This window comes from Ammospiza nelsoni, chromosome 8 (assembly GCF_027579445.1).
Source record: "Ammospiza nelsoni isolate bAmmNel1 chromosome 8, bAmmNel1.pri, whole genome shotgun sequence".
Taxonomy (NCBI): domain Eukaryota; kingdom Metazoa; phylum Chordata; class Aves; order Passeriformes; family Passerellidae; genus Ammospiza; species Ammospiza nelsoni.
In genome coordinates this window covers 25,777,782-25,796,320 of record NC_080640.1, presented here as the reverse complement: position 1 = coordinate 25,796,320, position 18,539 = coordinate 25,777,782, and the positions used below count along the sequence as shown (strand labels likewise).

At 40.3% G+C, this 18,539-nt stretch overlaps 1 protein-coding gene across 1 annotated transcript in view; it reads right to left on the bottom strand.

Annotated features, from left to right (window-relative positions):
• Window positions 1-102: 102 nt before the first annotated feature.
• Window positions 103-18,539, bottom strand: part of NRG3 (neuregulin 3) — a 335,008-nt gene continuing 316,571 nt past the window's right edge. The window contains exons 7-9 of the mRNA XM_059477250.1: window positions 12,006-12,133; window positions 4,825-4,995; window positions 103-750 (exon numbers count right to left, since the gene is read on the bottom strand). Of these exons, the coding sequence (XP_059333233.1) occupies window positions 243-750; window positions 4,825-4,995; window positions 12,006-12,133 (807 nt within the window). The 3' untranslated portion in view covers window positions 103-242. The remainder of the gene's footprint in view (window positions 751-4,824; window positions 4,996-12,005; window positions 12,134-18,539) is intronic.

Sequence of the window (18,539 nt, the reverse complement as noted above, 5' to 3'; positions counted from 1 at the left end):
GTGAAATCCTGCCTGGAAAGCATCTAAAAGCACGCTTCATCCCTCCTGGAACTTTTCCCTTAAAAAAATATTTTATTAAAAAACACTATGATATGAGGGCGATTGACTATTTGGTTTCTTCTAAGTAGATGCTCTTAAATTAATGCATATAAATAATTTGTATTTAACTTCCTCCCTTCCTGTTCAGCAAAGCGTCGAACGCGCGGACCTCTCGCTTGCCCTCCCGCAGCCCCCAGGCGGAGTCACTTGGTGAGTACCGAGTCTCTCTGCGTGTCACTTTTGAGGACAAAGTGTGCCTCTCGCTCTGCCTTGGCCGTGGGGCTCATGGGCAGGAAGGCCGTGTTCTCGCTCGCGCCGCCCCGCGCCTCCGCGCCCGCCAGCTCCGCGTCCTCCGCCCGCCGCGCGTCCGTCAGCATCCGGATCTGCTCCTGCACAGTTTCCAGCAAGACTTTCACCTCGTGCTGTTCTGCTATTAGACAATTACTGACTGGGGAACTCACGTTGACAAGTTCAGCAGAATAGGAGTTTTTGCACCATTTGATGCCTGTTACTTCAGGAACATTTTGCATTTGCATGCAGGCTTCGTCCAAGCCCACAGACGGGATGATGGGGACGGAGTTGGCCCTTGAAGAGGAATAGCTGACCAAGTCCTTCTGATCCACGTTATTAAAATATGGGGTTGTCTCTCTTGAAGGCAGTTGCATATTTATTGAAGGATTCTGAGGAGATTTTAAACCACTGGATGAATACCTGGAAAGAGTAAAAAAAGAGTTGTCGTTGTAGATCAAGTGGTCAGAGCAACCAGCAGCAGGGACACTGTGTGAGATTCAGTGAACTGTGCTGAAGAGATACACACCACTTTCTCCTGAAATAGAGGAGCACTTGGCTGCGGTGGGGCCCTGGGGAAAACAACAGGCTCTGGAGACTGGTTTGGATTCTCAAATCTGCCAGTGGCAAAGCACTGCTTTTCTCTCAGTCTCATTTCACCCACCAGTATATGAGAATAATGGAAATTTCTTTTTAAAACCTTTCAGAAGTAATATACGTATATAACATAATATGTATTATATTTCAGAAGTAATATAATGTATTATTAATTTTCTTTGAAAACAAATTTGGAATTCTATTCCTAGATTTCTGATCAGGGAAATGGATTGATACTTTCTTCAGTGTCAGAACTCTCAATGTCAAATGGTTGCTTTAGGAAAACACTTTTAAAAAGTGCAGGGAAAAAGAACATTAAACACTCATGGTTGTGTAGTCTTTATTTACATAGGAATGATTGTCTGTACTCCCCTTCAAACAAGCAGAGCATTTAAGTGCACTGTACCTCTGAATAAATACTTTTTTTCAATAGCCCATACTTGTAATGCTGGCCTGATTTGTTTTATTGGATTTCAACTGGAAACAGAGATAATATATAGGACTTGAGCAAATGTCTGTGTTCTCTTGACACTGTAATTCTGTTAAAAAATCAAATCCTTTATCGTCCACTAACACACATTATAACATGATTTTAATGATTGTGAAGCGACTTAGTGAATTTGTATCAACATTTCCATTTTGTTTCAAAGCCAAACTTTGTTTTGTTTACAAGAAATACTTAAAAAAAACAGAAATGGAAAGTATAATAAATATAAAATAAACAATGACAAAAAAAAAAAAAAAAGATGTTTCCCATCTGAAATTAGTACTTCTAGAAATGCTCTAGGAGTTACTGTATTACCAGTCATGGTTGCTAAGGACCACAGACATCATCTCAGTACCAGAACGTAATTTATTTATAATCAGCTTATCACTATTTAATAAGGCAAGGTAATGGTGAATCTAATATGTTTTATCCATGGATGAGGAAAGCAACATTTACATCTGGTGTGGAAGCAGGTGCTCTGACTTGAAGGGTATTATTCCAAAAGTTCCTGAAGCCTGCTGGACCTCACTAGGAATATCCTTCCACTCATATGTGCCTCCCGCTTTTTGGGATGAGCGGAAAAAGAGTTAAGGAAGAGAAACTGAATGGCGTGGAACTGCCGTGTCCAGTACTGGCACAACCAGAAATTAACTGGAAAGGCTTCCCCTGGCCCCATGCTCCTGGCCAGGTGTCAGACAGGAGGGAGCAGGAGACAACTGCAGGCTCCTTTCCAGCACAGTGCCACTGAGCTGTGATTAACTGCTGTGTGGTGGCACTGGGCTTGTGCAAGCGCTGCACACACGCCCTGCCCGCGTGGAGCTGGCACAGCCCGTACCAGGACTCTCCTGGCATCCCCAGGGCTGCATCTGGGAGCTCTGTGAGAAGGAGGAAGGGCTGGGAACTCTGCTGCCAGGTGAGGGAAAGAGATATTGCTTTTGGAAATGGCACCCAGGGGAAAAATGGAGCAAGCAGCTTTCTGGGATGTGTGCTAGAACTTCCTGTGTGTGCTCTGCAGCTGTTTCACATCCGAGACTTGGTTAATGACATTGGCACTATGCTCAGACACACCTGCAGCCATTCATGGAGGGGCTTTCTACACCAGCTCTCAGGATGAATGAAATACTCATCAGGGGTATTATTCCTGAGGGAGGACAATTAAAAAAAACAAATGAAAACAAAACAGTGCAGACCTTTGGGTTGTGCCCATTCTTGTTTCCTTTGCTTATATATAATTGTTCAAACGACTATAGCTGGAGAGATCGCATCAGTTGCATTAGTCCCTTTTTTGGTAATTCAGGCCCTAAATATATTCTGGGCTGCACCCTGAAAACAAAGGGAGTGAATGTTTTTAATGAATTTCACATGCAATGTAGGTATTATATGGATGATATATAAGCAAAACCAAGAAAAGACTGAATTAAAATGAGTTTGGTGAGAAAACAGTAACATTTGCCAATTCCACAATAGAGATTCTCGGGATTTTGAAAACTAACTGGCAGCAGCAGTGACATGTAACGAAATGCCTGGTGTATTTCCATAATATTTTTTTGAAATACAGATAGACATACCAATTTTATGCCAGAATTACATGTTTCTGCCCCTGCTCACAGGGCTTTCAAAGGAGAACTGAGGTTGTATTGAAGTGCATACACTGCGTGCAACAGGTGAGGTATTAAACTCGAAGGGATATTAAATCTAAACCATGTGAGACTTGGCTTTTAGTTAATTACAAACTGATCCATGCTTCTGTGTGACACCAGACTGCTGCTGTTTTCAATAGACTGAGACTTAGAACTATAATTGCAGAACCTTAATTACATTCTCCTATAATTAACTTTCCCAGAACCACAGTTCCTCCAAAGAAATATATCTGTGTTTTTATCTGAAAAAATTTTTTTTCTGAATAAATTAATCCATGTGCATGTGTTTCAAAGTGCAGCTCTCTCTCCACCCCCTTCCTAAAACCAAGCAACGAAAGCAAACATTTATAAATATTTAACAGCAATTATGTTATAGAGTGTGTAAGAATCCAAATTAAACAATGAAAGTGATAGAATCACAATAATTTCACTGCCCCCTTTAAGAATAGATATCAAAGAGAGACAGAAGGGACTGAAACTTTAAATATGAAATGGATTTTACTTAGCATAGTCCCAGCAGCTTTGCTGGGAGCCCTGTGGCCAAAGGTGTGCAGTGCAGAAGCCTGACAAGAAGGTCCATTGAGGTGGATGGGATCATTCCAGGGGCTCTGCCAGGCTCTGGGCAGCCCTACACTGAACACACACACCCCCACCTTCTGCAGGCCTGACTACACTTCAGCCAGGCTGCTGCTGGATGGAGTTCAGGATGCTCACAGAATCAGGGACACAAGCCACTTTGATTTGTGCATCCCAATGGGGAAAGATGGAGGTGGAAAAAGAGAAGAAAGGAAGTAGTGTAATTTCTGCAGGGGACAAGGAACTTTTTGTTTGGGCTGGAAATTTGATGAGAACACCAACACTGTGAAAGCAGCAGATATTTAGAGGGTGAACATCCTTAGTGCACAAAATATAGATGAAGTGCTTAAGTGGATTGAGGCCAGAAGGGGTCACAGTCTGGTCCCAGTATCAAATTTTGCAGAACTGCAAATTCAAAATACAGGCCAGTACAAGCTGATGCTTGTAAGGTCACACACTGATGTCCTAGACAAGAGTAAATGCAATTACCCACAGCTTTTCTGTACTTCTCTCCTCAGCCTGGGAGGAGGCTATGGCACCTCCCTGAGCCTGCATCACACGATGCCACTGGAGAGGGAAGGGCTGCCTATGTGCTCCTTTCTGCAAGGGTGGCAATTGCAATAGGAAATGTTCACGAGGAATTATATGCACATATCACACAAATGAACAATAATATTTTTACTGCAAAAGGCAATAAACAATATTTTTCCTCAGAAGCAAACAGTAACAATGACACAAGCGTGAGCCAAACTTGTTTATAAGAAGTCACCAGACACCCAACCCCATCTGTTTCACCTGTAAGTCAGAGTGAAGGGTTTCACTGCGACTTACAGGTGAAACTGGGGGGGGGGGGGTCATTCTATTCCAGATATCATTCCTGTTTTCATATAAAATATGCTTGTAATATTCTGAAAAGTCTTTGGAAATCTATAGGGATATGTAAATATTATGCAAAGTATCTCAGCAATTGCAAAGGACTTCAAAGGCAGCTGCAGGTTCTCGGGAGCACTTCTGAAACCCAGACCTTATGCACAGCTCAGCTCAGTGCTCTAATAAAACTAAATTTAAGAGGGAAAGGAAAAGCAGCATACTCTTTGTGCATTTTTGAGGACAAACCTGTATGAAGCTACCTACAGAAAACCAACTGTGCAATGTGCATTATTTCATTTTCAAAGCCCCTAAGCTGGCTTCACTCACCCGTGACAAGGTATGGTGTCCTGGTCGGTGATCCTGGACTCCTGGAGCTGCTGATATGCTGGTCCTGCAATCCCACTGAACCTACCCCGAGGCAAGGGAGGAGTCCTGCGAAAGGCATTTCTGTGCAGCATCCCACTCCTCTGTCCTGGGCTGCAGCATGAAGAGAGACTTCTAGGAACAACACCAAGAGCACAGTAAAAATTATCACACCAAAAGCATAAAATTCTGCAAAGTAAAGGTTCAGGATTAATAATGCATGGATTACTGTTCTTATAAACTTTGCTGTGGCAGTCTATGATGTCAGTAGAAATTCTCTATGGAAATATAATAGCACGATCCGCCATTAGCTGCTGTTTATGCCATTATTTAATACATCACCTCTTTTCTAGGAATGAAAATAATTGCCCACTATATGAAATGTTTTCTTGCACTTGATGAAGGATGCTTCTCCTTTCCATGCTGCATATCATAATCCTGCTATAGAGAGTTGAGTCCTCAGACAGCATAAACAAACAATACAGCTCTCTCATACCCACAGCTGAATTCAAAATGAGATTCTAAACTGAAAGTCCAATATATTATCTATCATCCTGTGAGGTGCTGCTTCCTGATACAAAGCCATTAAATTGAGAAAAAGTGTAAGTGAAGAATATAAGCAAAGCTGATGAACTGCAGATTGAAGAAGCTAAGACAAGTTTTCTCCACCTTGAACAGTATTTCTGTATTATTTTATTCCTGTTTTATATACAGATTGTTTATATACATTGATACTATGCTGTTTCTTTATATGATATAATAGAAACTTGAACTTGATAAAAACAAGTCATAGTTTTCTACTTATTTTAGAAAATTGGTTTTGTAAATGTCTGGTATTTTGGAAGGATATTGGATTTTTTTTTTCATTTCACACAGGAATGAAAAATTATCTAGAACCCACAGTTTTGCTATATAAACCATATATTTGCTAATGCAAAAATATGGGAATGCAGAGCTAAGGGAAGGCATAACCCATTTTTAATGCTAACAGGTCTCAGTACTGCATGGTGTGACTGAATATTCATTTTTCAGCTACTCTATTTCTCTTGGCATCTTCTGGGTCTCAGAAATGCATGTGTTACCTCATATTCTTGTACATCTTTAATGATAACTTCACATAGGTTTTCTAGATGCCTTTTACGAGTCATTATTTTTGGCTGTGTGAATAATTCCAACTTGTGACAGAATTCAGCAATGCAAAATACTTTTGATAAGTTTGCTTCTTTTTTTCCTATTATAATGTGACTTAAAAGTAATCTGATTTTTTTTTACCTAGTTAGGGCCACATCTACTCCCAGAGCAATTCTTTCTTGGAACAAGCACCTTGGACAAATTCTCTTTGAGTGTACATTTCCATTAAAATCCACATTTTCTGCCCAAAATTAAAAGAAGAAATAAATTCAACACTCTCTATCCTACTGCTCAGGCTAGCAGTGTTCCATTGCAGTCTAACCTCTGTTTTCTTCCACACCTTTACTTTCCTAGTGCTTTCTATTAAAAAGACCAACAACCCATAGCAATAACATTCCCTCCAGGATTTTTCATGCTTGCTTAAAAAGATTTTTCCTTTGCTACTAAGGAGGCTGTGAAAAAACCTTTTTAAAAACCTGAAATACGGGCCTCTCAGTTCTGAAGGCTGAGTTTGAGTTGCAAGTTACAGTTCCTACTCTGTAAAATAACACTACCCCACCACAAAATAATTGACAATTTATGCTCTGGAGAGCCTGAGATTAATACAGCAGGGGATCTCAAAAGATGCAGGTGAATTAACAATTTGTGCTGGATAATGAATTTTTGGGCTTTTTATTGACCTGAGCGTAGTCATCAATGGAATCCAAAAGTAAAAAACAAACTTTGGATTGGTTACGAATCTGTAAAGTTAGAAACTTTTATTGTTTAATTTGTGTTTGGTTTGATGCCTTTGAGCATCTTCCTTGTTGGATGAGAGTACATGATCTCCATATGCAAATTCACATAATCTCTGTTTGTAGTAAAGATAATTTCAACTCGTACAGCTGTACCGAAGGTAATGGGTATAAACTGCAGAAATGCTGAGACCAAAGGGGGTCCTGCAACCACACAACTTCCAGCCCTGACATAGTCTAATTTGTTGCTAATGTGAGGTTCTTCTGCTTTCAACATTTCTGCTAGAAAAAAAAAAAAAACACAAAACAAAACAAAACCAAAGTAAGAATGAACAAAAATCATTTGAGGTCATGGACAAGAAAAATTCATTAAAGATCAGGAAATACTTACAGACAGTGCAGCTGCAAGCTGCAGGATAACAGTTGTTTCTCCAGGCACCAAAAAAACCCCTAAGAATTTCTGTTAAAAATTCTATGGAAAAGGCTCTTCAGCACAAAGCTTTTCCTTTTACACAAAATTGGTATGAATATTAGCAATGAAAATGCACTGTCCCTCTCAGACTTCTCTATCACTCATGTGAAAAATTCCTCCCTCTCAGGCAAGCAATGGGTTTTGGATTTCTTCAGGGAATTTGTTTTCCTTTAGCCAACATTGTGGTTTCTTCCTCCCTGCACTCCAGTCTAACTGGGTAAAAGAAACCAGCCCACATAAGTGAGCCATTCAATAAAGCAGACCAATACATAAAGCTGTAGCAAATATGTCCTTAAAATCTATCAATCAATTACTCCAGAATAAAAAAATCAGAATATGCATGAAGTGGTTCACAAGTGACGCACAAACTAGGGAAAAACGCAGTTCTGATGATTTAATGTTTTGAAAAAAGCAGTTTAACCATCCTAAGGTTAAGGAAGAACTTGGGATTTATTCTTGCCAATTGTTTTGTGTGAGAATTTTCTTTGGGTTGAGCAACTGAGTGAAAACCAATTCTGATCCTACAGGTGGAGTATTCTCTTTTTGGGGCACATACACAACTCCCAAGTGCAGTTGCCCATGTTCATGAAGAGAAGACCAGCAGTGTTTTTACAGTAACTCTGGGATCATTCTATACTGCTTCTGAATTAACTACAAACCACCCAGTAAATACAATGACTAAACCAGCTGCCAGTGTCCTCTGATACCCCCTCAGAGCCACCTTTTTAGGCTGTTACACAATCTACTGCTAGCATTTGTATGGATCAACTACTGAGGCTTTCAGCATTAATAAATACAGTCTACAGCTACCAATCTCTTGGTTTCTGAAATGTGAGCATTATTGATTCCCTCATAACATTCTTGTATTTGGAATAGTCTGTTTTGAGGTTACTCAGGGACTTGGGAACTTGATGAAAATCCTTCAATGCTACCTGTGCCATCTGGTCACCATCCTGGTGATAGAACAATAGAAAAGGGAACAGAGTATTCAAAGTACATCAGATGCACTGAGCTTAATCATCTGCCATAACCTCATCATTCACTTCCTGTAGTGCACTGATCAACTTCCATCCTAAATTGATGATGATATCCAGGCTACTATTACATAATGTTGTTCTATATTGAAAACTCTGAGACTTCTTTTCAGTTTGAAATTAATTCTGATGAATATTCAGCAGGTACATGTACCACCACACTCCTTCCTTTTAAACAGGTCTTTTACTTCTCGTTGTGCTTGCTCCCATGTATTCCTAAGCAGCAGTCTTTCCAGTCCTTTCTACACCCTTTCCAGCCTCCTGAAGACTGACATAAGACAGACTTGTAACGCTTTCCATGGAACATGAATCATTCATTCCTCATCGTGGCTTGGGAAGGCAGTGTGAGTCCATGGCAATTGGGAGGCCATTTCAGCCAGGTGAGGGAACAGTGGTGCACTCTCACACTGTGCTGTGTTCCAGCTTTGTTCAGTGACCTTGGCACTAAAATGTCTGTCCCCAGTGTTGACTAATTCTTTGAGTGCTGCACTGGTGAATGTCCTCCCTTCTCAACACAAGTCTTTAACATCTGCCTTTTAAGCACCTCTGTGCACGAATATTAGAGTTTTCTGCCTCTCCCTACTTTCTCCCCTTAGAGGCATTACACACATGACAGCAGTGACTGAGCTTGTGTGGAGATCTAACTCACACCCACCAAACACAAATGCAGTCACCAGTGCATATGTTGCAGCACGTCCTGTTGGTAGGATAGTAAATTTTTTGCCTTTTTTATATTTACCGCAAGAATCTTCTTCCCCCACATTTATCCTAAAATCTTGACTATTCAGATTCAGCATAATTGGTTCCTACTTTGATAAGTTCTTCATCTTCCTAAATATTTAACACTTGCTAATCTATCATCTCATGTCACAGTTCCCGTTTTTATAGATTTTGCTTCCAGACATGAAATTTTGTTCTTCCAAATTTTTTTTGGATCAAGATTAACCAAACTATCTTGAGAGCTTTGATTTCCACATTTTACTTCCACTTTGACTGTAGGAATGTCTATTTTCATACATTTGGTTCTGCTCATATTCAACGTTTGTCCTCAAATAGTCATCCCAACTTTCCAATAAAAAATGAAATCTATTCATTCAGGATTTCCCTAACTGCTTCAATTATTATCTCTGTCCCACCATCTGTTTTGCTTTTTCTTTGGGAAAATAGCAGGTTCCTTACACCTTCTTCCTTTCAGGCTTCCTCTGCCTTTACATTCCTAGTTGCTTTAGTTTAGCTATACTTGCTCTTTGAAATTCAATAGCCTTATTTACAGAATAATTTACTCTTTACTGTAAACTGAATCACTTATATTAGCAGCATAAAGAGTAAAATGCTTACCAAGTGAAAAAAAAATCTTTTCCATGTTTTTTGTGGTGTGAAAAGTTCATTAAAAATGAAAACACAAATTATTATTAATTTTAGGGTAAGTTTATCCTATTTTGGCATTTTTATAAGACAATACAACTGCTCCAGGCTGAAAGCCTCTGCATTTGGCTTTCATCATGGCATTCTCTGAAATGACTCCCTCTAAAATCAAGGATGACTGCATCCATGAATGAAAGCTAGGATGACTAATTACCAAGGAAACTGCTATTCAAAGGGATCACAACTCAACCCATAATTAACAAGACTCTAATTTATTTCTATCAGAAAATAAGGCAGTATGGGTTTCCTTCTTACCAAGATCAACAGATCATCCAAGACAAAGTTTTGAGCACATTGTATATGTTGCAGGAAGTTTACTGATTAAACACATTTGTTAATTTTGAATTCTGACTGTTCTAAGAGTTATTTTACATATGCAAGCAGAAGATGTAACATTCTTCTATGGTAACAGCAGTGCACAATGCAGGCAAAATATTTTAGGAGATTAATGATAACACAGGCTAAATATTTTTTGAGATTAAATTTCAGTTTTCAACCTAATCTCTGCATTAATTCTTTTTGTGTAGCTGAGGTTTGTTGAGACAAAGTTGCTATTATCCATAATCTGAGTGAAATAATTAGCCAGTCTCTGTCAGTCTCATTTCAACAACTCCAAATGATTCCCTACACTGACAGTCTTACTTCCAGGCCAAAATTTATTAGTTTCAGGACCTGGTAGCAGCCAGCTCCTGATTTTAAGAAATGATCACCCATCATTAGTGTCCTTGAAAACACCAGCAGAGAAAACAGGTGTGGATGTAGAGCAAAGTATTTCTGCAGCAAGCAGAAATAAAACAACAATATAATTTAGAACAGCACAAAAAAAGAGAACCTGCAGAGCTGATATACTTTTTCCAGGCTCAGTCAGGTTTGGAATGAAATGAACAGATATTTGGTACAAAATCCTCATTTGACCATTTGTCCACAGTGAACACTATTTAGAAAATAAAATTAGGAAGCTCTTACATGGCACATAAATTAAAGACAGTCTTGTAAGTCTTAAACGTTCAAGTCTGTTGACTTTTTATAAAACAAGGACCTTGTACAATAAACTTTAAGCTTTAAAACTGCAAAACAATTTTTTATAAATTAACTAGTCATCCCACTTAAAATAGTTCCAAAGCAAAGCCATTTCTTGGACATTACAATCACACTATTAAAAGGTAAGGGAATGAGTTTTTTCCTCAACTTCATGTTGTGACTAAATGGTGATAAAATTCTTCCCAGAACTTCTGTAGAAAGCATTCTAGGAAACAGCCCCATAGTTCATCTATTCTTAATAAAATTATTAAGCATGTTTTGAAGATTTCTGTGTAATAAGGAAAAAGACCTAAGAAATGGATCTGACATGACAACTGGCATTATTTCTTTTTCCATGCCAAATTAAAGGCCTAAGTAAGGTAAAAGCAGATAGAATCCAAATATCCCTTTCTGGTTTATGTGTGGCACTTTGTAGATTAAGTAGATCACTTATTCAAATGAGAAAAAAACCACATAGCTGGCTGGGAGACTGCACTGAAAATGCACCAAATACTACAAAAGCCAGATCATAACCTCATGCAATCCCAGACTTTTTCTAAAGTAATTTAAAAGGAAAATCCTTCTAATAAACATGTCTTCCACTCCAGATTATCTACCTGAAAAAATTCCAGACTCATTTTTCTCAGCCTTTTTCTCTCTCTCTGTGCACTGGACCAGATGTTACCACTGTCATTCCACCAACATTATTGCTTGTACCAGACTCCAGTTTGGTTTCTAGTCCTGTAATGAAGCACCTGCAGTCTTTCTCATCCAAAAACATGTTAGAAGCAGAATTCTAATCTGAATCTCATCCAGTAATGGGTGACATTCCTCTTTTTTTTCCTCTTGGAAACCACTATCCAAACTTTTATAAGCCTCGTTTTCAAAGGCCACCATGCTTTCATAAATAAGTAATTATTCATTTCATGTATCTTTTGTTTAAGGAAACACTAAAAAGGGCTGGAAGTTTGCAACCAAGTCTTTCTGCAGCAATGAGTCATTAACTTCATGAACATTGATAAGGAAAGTCTTGTTTTTAATGGTTCATCCTCCTCCAGCTGCTCCACTGGCTGGGCTGTGCCTGCAGCTCGGATGGTGCCTGCAAATGCTTCCTGCAGGACTGGCACGACCCACTGAGGAAGGCAGTGAGCATCCCCATTACCTTTTATGTCTGCAGCTAAGAAAATGCTTGGACATCTGGTTAACAAGCTGGCTGAGGCTGTGCTGGGCACTGAGCAGCTCACCCAGAGCCAGCACAGCACAACCCAGCACACGGATCAGCAGCTCTGCAGCCCCCCAGGCTGCTCTCACAGACAGATGTTTGCTCACCTGTGGTGCTTGATGGGCTGGGTTCCTCTGTCAGGAGACAAGGCCTCTGGGAAAGACTGGGTGCCTGAAAAACTAGACTCCATAACTTTGTGCAGAATGGGCCCCGGGTGCCTATCTGGCTTTGAGTACTGCGGCAGAGAGAATAAAATTAATTAATACTCACAAGACAAAGTACATTGTTGATGCTATTCACTCTGAATTCATATCAGAGACGGATAAGAAGTGCTCTAGTGCATTTTAAAATCAGAATTAGGCATTGCAAGTAACACATTCATTCAGTATTGTTTACACAGCAGAAAGGGCTAGTAACCATTACCCCCATTACGTTCTGCACATCAAAACACTGATATCAGCCTTAGCAGCAAAATTACAGACTGATCTGCCCACAATGATGGGAACAATGATCCCTTTGACTAGAAGTCTGTTTTTGTGGCTGTCCATGCAGAGACAGATCACAAAACACATCTCAGAGGACAGCCAGCAACTTCTTGGGTCCTTTGGTGATTTCAGTCAAACACTGCATTCATCATCAGCATGTACAACTATGAAAACCAAACTGAAACAGCACTTGTGTCATCAGATAAGTAAGAAAAATATTTGAATCCCATCCACAGAGCCAGATATCTCTCTGAACCAGTCTGAAACTTTTGACCTGGGAGTATCTGTGCTAGTAAGAACAGTGTAAACATAATTCTTCTTGTGGCAGGCGTGGGTGTCGGGCAGTATCTGGGCACACAGTGAGACACAAAGGTCTGCAAAGCAGACTCTAGACATGAAGAACAGATTTGTTCTTTTTGCTTTGTGATTCAACTGCAATTTCAAAAAAAAAAAAAAGTCTCCCAACCGCTATGGAGCCATAAAGTTGAAGTATAGAAAAAGCTGCACTAAAAAGCTGCGCTTTGGCTTACCAGAAGATTCCATGGTGTTGGTGGTCACTGGGCAATATCTCAGAGATATGAGAGGGTAACTCACATTTCCACTCAGGTGTGAAAAATAAAGCCCTTTTCAGACTTACTTTTTACTTTGCATTACAAGCTGGGGATGGAGTGGCTGGATAGTGCCCAGGTGGAAAGGGACCTGGGGGTGCTGGTTGACAGTCGATTGAATATGAGCCAGCAGTGTGCCCAGGTAGCCAAGAGGGCCAATGCCATCCTGGCCAGTATCAGAAATGGTATGGCCAGCAGGAACAGAGAGATCATTCTTCCCCTGTACTCGGCACTGGTGAGGCCTCACTTGGAGTACTGTATCCAGTTCTGGGCCCCTCACTTTAGGAGGGACATCGAGTTACTTGAGCGTGTCCAGAGGAGGGCTACGAGACTAATAAGGGGCTTGGAACACAAGCCATATGAAGAGCGACTGAGGGAGCTGGGGTTGTTCAGCCTGGAGAAAAGGAGACTCAGGGGTGACCTCATCACTCTCTACAACTTCCTGAAGGGTGGCTGTAGTGAGCTGGGGGTCGGCCTCTTTCTCCGGGCGACAACGGATAGAACAAGAGGACACAGTCTCAAGCTGCATCAAGCTAGATGTAAGTTAGAAGTAAGAAGGAAATACTTCACAGAAAGAGTGGTCAGAAACTGGAATCATTTACCCAGTGAGGTGGTAGAGGCATCATCCCTTGAAGAATTTAAAAAAAGACTGGATGTGGCACTTGCTGCCATGATCTAGCTGAACAGTTAGAACATCGGCTGGACTAGATGATCTTATAGGTCTCTTCCAGTCTTGAAAATTCTGTGATTCTGTGATTCTGTGACCTGCACTAAAACTAATAGGCCTATTTTCCTTTTGCTTTTTATTTTTAGTACTAGACACCTAGATGTCCATGCTATCTTTAACATAAATTTGTATCGTGGCAGCGATTACATGATGACATATTTTAGAAAGAAAATACAAATTAAAATATTAGAGAAAAAAATCACAGTGGTGAAAAATGTTTGTTATGATACAATAGCACAAAAATCATGGAGACGATAGTAAGCATCCTTTCAAAAGACAGTTCTTCATAATTATTAGTTTTGTCTAACAAAAGACCAGTAACTCATTAAAACAGACTGTTATTTTCTGACTCTCACTTATTCTTATCTACATTTCTGTAGACTTCAGCAAGATCAAAAAGCAAAGTCATACAGGAATATTCCCTTTTAAAAATAGGTTACATGCACTTTTAGTCCAGCCAGTCACACTTCTTATGATCAATTTCTATAGATAAAAGAACAGCTCTTCAAATTTTTCTCCACTGCTCCTCTCCTTCTTTGTGTTGAGTGAAATACCCATGTTAAACATAAAATCATTGTTTTTCTGCTTCTGAAGGCAAAGCTGTGAGTGGCAATATGCAAAAATGGTGCTGCATGCATGAAGCAAACACAACTGAAATAATAAGAAGCAACATATTCCACTCCCATTACTTTCAGTTACCATGATCTTAGATGACACTTGTAAATGTTGTAGATAAAATATTCAGACAGAAATATGATTTTTAAGGTACTCGCATCGGTGAAGGTTTTAAACTTTAATAGTTCTCCTGCCAGCTGCAGAAATGAAACTGGCTTTGATTTCTGACCTGAATAAATCAATTTGAGCTATGTAAAGAATGGCTTGCTAGTGCCAAGAAGCTATTTCTGTCCTTTTTTTGAGTTTGTTCATGGTACAACACTGAAGGCCTGAATGGCCCATAAGACCAAGAGTCAGAAGTACATAATGAAGAGCAGAGATAAGCTCTGCATTTTGCTACATCCTTGTTTCGGGTGGATGTGGGCTGGAGCAGTGGTACACAGAGACTCTCCCCATCACAGCTGAGGAACACCAGGACTCCAGAAGCTGCTCTGATGCTGACCAGCAAATTTTAATGAAGGTCCAGCACCCAGCACCACCCAGGCACAGCCTACAAAGGGTATTTTTCCCCCAACTGAACCTTTTCCCCCTTTTCAGATACACCACTTAATGCACAGTCATAACATTCACTACAATGAAAATGTAAATTAGTTTAAATTGAGGGTGTTAATATACAGGGAATTCTAACAATGTAATTGAACAGATCTGGATGCACCACATTATTACTACATTTTAATATATTTAAACACAGTTGGCTGTATTCTCCTTTAGCTTAACTCCAAGTGCCACACCCATTCTCCAAAATCACCTCTGGAGGAAAACACCTTCACACTTGTGTGAAGAGCTTAGAGCAGCACCAGTTGGTGCCCCAGGAGGACAACATGGGATCATTCCCCACCTAAAATCCAGCAGGGCTCATCCTGCTGCTCTCACAGCTCACTTCTCACCTGGGCTGAGCTCCTTGGAAGCCTCTGACTGCTGTGAGCTGCCAAATGCTCAGCCATGAGGGAGAATAAGCTGTGAAACCCTTTCAAAGGCCTGTTCCAGTAGGCTGAGAGCATCACTGAAAGCTTATCTGTATCTGGGTTTTATAACATTTTTTTTTTGCCTTCTTGGTTAATTACCTGTTCTTGTTTGAGCAATTACTGGAAAACACTGAGACATATGGCTAAATAAATTAAAGAATAATGATTGCTTTAAAAAAAAAAATCGCAAAATTTTCCATTTTTCATTGTTTCATTGAGAAAATAATCTATTATGTGCAATTACTCATATCTCTGACAATAAAACTTCCACCCCCTGCTAGTTAATGCTAAGTGAATCTGTGAAGGCAGCCTGAGCCAGGAGACAAGAAATGAGCCTTTGTCACTGACCTGCTGCATTGCTGTGAGCACATAACTCATCTGCTCTAGCCTTGAATTCCCTGTTCTGAAATGTGGGGTTCAGGGATAACAAATGCCACTGGAATGCTCCAGAGCAGCTTGACACTGCTGTCCTGGTGCTAGGCAAACCAAACATCCATCCCTCCCTGGCTTTACTCAGCTCCTCCCCTCAGTGATTCCCCCAAAATAGTGAAACTTCCAGAAATTCATGTGGCACTGAAAGAGAGGTGATATGGAAACCCCATTTCAGAAGGACTGAGAAGCAGAGGGGTCAGCTTGAAATGACATTCAGAGAGGTTGTCTAAAGGAGGAAAAGAGCCAGAGATTTCTCTGAGGAGGCTGAACTAGCACAGAAGCTCATCAGGTGGTACATTTAACATCCTTACTGTTCCCCTATGTTTTGTTGTATGTTCTGTTGCCAACACTGCCTCTAAACAGAGGACAGAAAATTCAGGTTTGTCTATTCTGGCACCTCTTCCTAAGTAGCCATGTGATACAGAAATGGGAAATTTGCTCTTGATCTCAGCTGATAAATCAAATGGCAATTCACGTAAACCCCAAAGTAATTCTTTAAAAGACTTAAAGTATCTCTTGCTTGACATGTATTAATTGCATTTCTATCATAGTGAATGGAAAGATTTTATTTCCTACTACTATGAACAAAAGGCAACAAGATGCAAAAGGAACATTTTTTTGTCCCTCGTTATAAGAATTTCAGAAACCTCGAGCTAGTGGTAGGAAGCTTCTAGAAACAAGTGTAGTGAAAATTGAAACCACACAGAACAGCATGAAAAGCATATTAACCAGCTCAGAGGGACAGTGATGGGAAATTAATAGATCCCCTTGGTACCATGGGAGAAGGTATTAAAAACCACAAGGATGAAAAAGGCCACTTTAAAAAGCCGTGACAATTCTCAGAATCACTAAAGGAATGTCAAGGTTTCAGCTGATCTTTAAATTTTTTTTTCCATGACATATTTACCAAGCTGTGAGAATTGAAAAAGAAACCCTTGATTTTATGTGGCTCCTGTAGGAATCAGGAGCCACCCCAGCTCCTCCTGCCACCTGCATGCTGTGTGAGGGTGCCCCAAGCACTTGTCTTTCTAGACAGGGAGAATGACAATTTCCTTCCTTCTGACTATGTGGAGACCTAACTGTTTGCTGCAGCCCTTTAAATATCTCTTGAAAGGAGGATGATCTCTTTGGGATGGGGTATATAATACTTTAGAAGCTCTAGGCTTTATGTATTAGGTGAAATTAATCTCAATCTCCTGTGTACCTCAAAGATCCTGGATTAAAAACTGGCACATCTCTTCCTGGCTGAAGAATTATAGCAAGATTACCAGTGCATTAGTCTTTAAATCCAAGAGGCTAGAAACCCTAGCAAGAACACCCAGCAGGAATTTAAGTGTGTTGCTGCCAGAATGTTTTGGAAAAGCAGTGGACTTGGAGGAGATTCAGGAAATCCTAGGAGCTGTGTTCAAACAGATATTTATGAATCCTTCTTACAGTACACAGTATTTTTCATCTAATTTGTACCTCTAAGAAAATACTGAAATTGCTACTGAGGATGAGACAGATGAGCACAATTACCAGTGATGAGCAGCAGGACTTCAGAGAGAACACAGCTGTCCTGTTCCCACAAAATCCTCCCCTTTATTTCACTTTTCAGAATCACAACTGAGCAGAGGCAGGGAGTGGAGGAGATGTAATACACGAGTATGGGAAGAAAAATTACTGCACTGAGATTGGTCAAGCTCTTTATAGCCACAAACCTCTTGCAACCTCATCTGCTACACCCTGGGCCTTCGGAAATAAGTTAAACCTCCTTCTAAAGCAACACATTTGGAAAAATAGATGGGCCCTTTACTAAATATAGCAACCTCTCAGTCAAAAGGTGATGGTTCTTTCAGAAAAGTCATCAAGAATAAGGAACCTTATGCAGCTTTTCTCAGGTCTCCACAAAAGCATTCTGCTCTGCAGAAGAGAGAGCTGTGTGAAAAGCCTGAAAGCATCACCAGGTCTATTCAAAAGAGACAAGAGAAAAATCTGGGATAATCTTCTAGGGAAAGACAGAAAGGTGGCAAAAATGGAAAAACTCTCTTGCTTGTAGGGGGAGCACATGGAGTGGGAAAAGAAACAACTTCCAGGATTACCTAAACCAAAATGCCAGACTGGAGGAGTAGCCTCCACAAAGTAAGTGCCCTCATTTATTTATTTGTTAGCTCCTGGCAATGGAAAGAACCAGGATTTCTGCCCAGGCCCAGGCAGTGGCAGCTGCAGATGGGAATCCCACTCAGGCTGCCTGCTGCCCTTCCCACCCAGCACATACAGCCCAGGCAGATCTCTGGCCTCTGAGGGGGAGTCACTCAGCCATTCCTACAAAACACCTTCCCAAAGCCCCTTCTCTGCTGCCTCACCAAACCCCTGCCCTTTCCCCCCTCCAATCTGGCAAGTTCTGTAAATATTTCATGAGCTGCCTGTGTGCATTCCTGCACTCAAATCTTCCTAACAATAGAAACTGTTATTACGCTGCATCCTGCACAAGGTCATTCTGTTTTCCTTCCTTCCTATCTTCCCAAAGGGAGAATGCATTAATGGCAAGGAGAAAACAGTTGCCTGCAAACAGCCACAAGGATGAGAAAATGGTGTGTTAATTACCAGCACTCATAATGTCAGGCTGAACAGAAATAAAAACTGAAAATCAAATTTGGATTAAAATAGTAAATATAAGGATGGTGTTCAATCTCTGTGCCCAGAATGCGTGAACTGCTATTTCAGCCATTATGGCTATGGCAAAAGAAAATGACAAAATATTGCACTG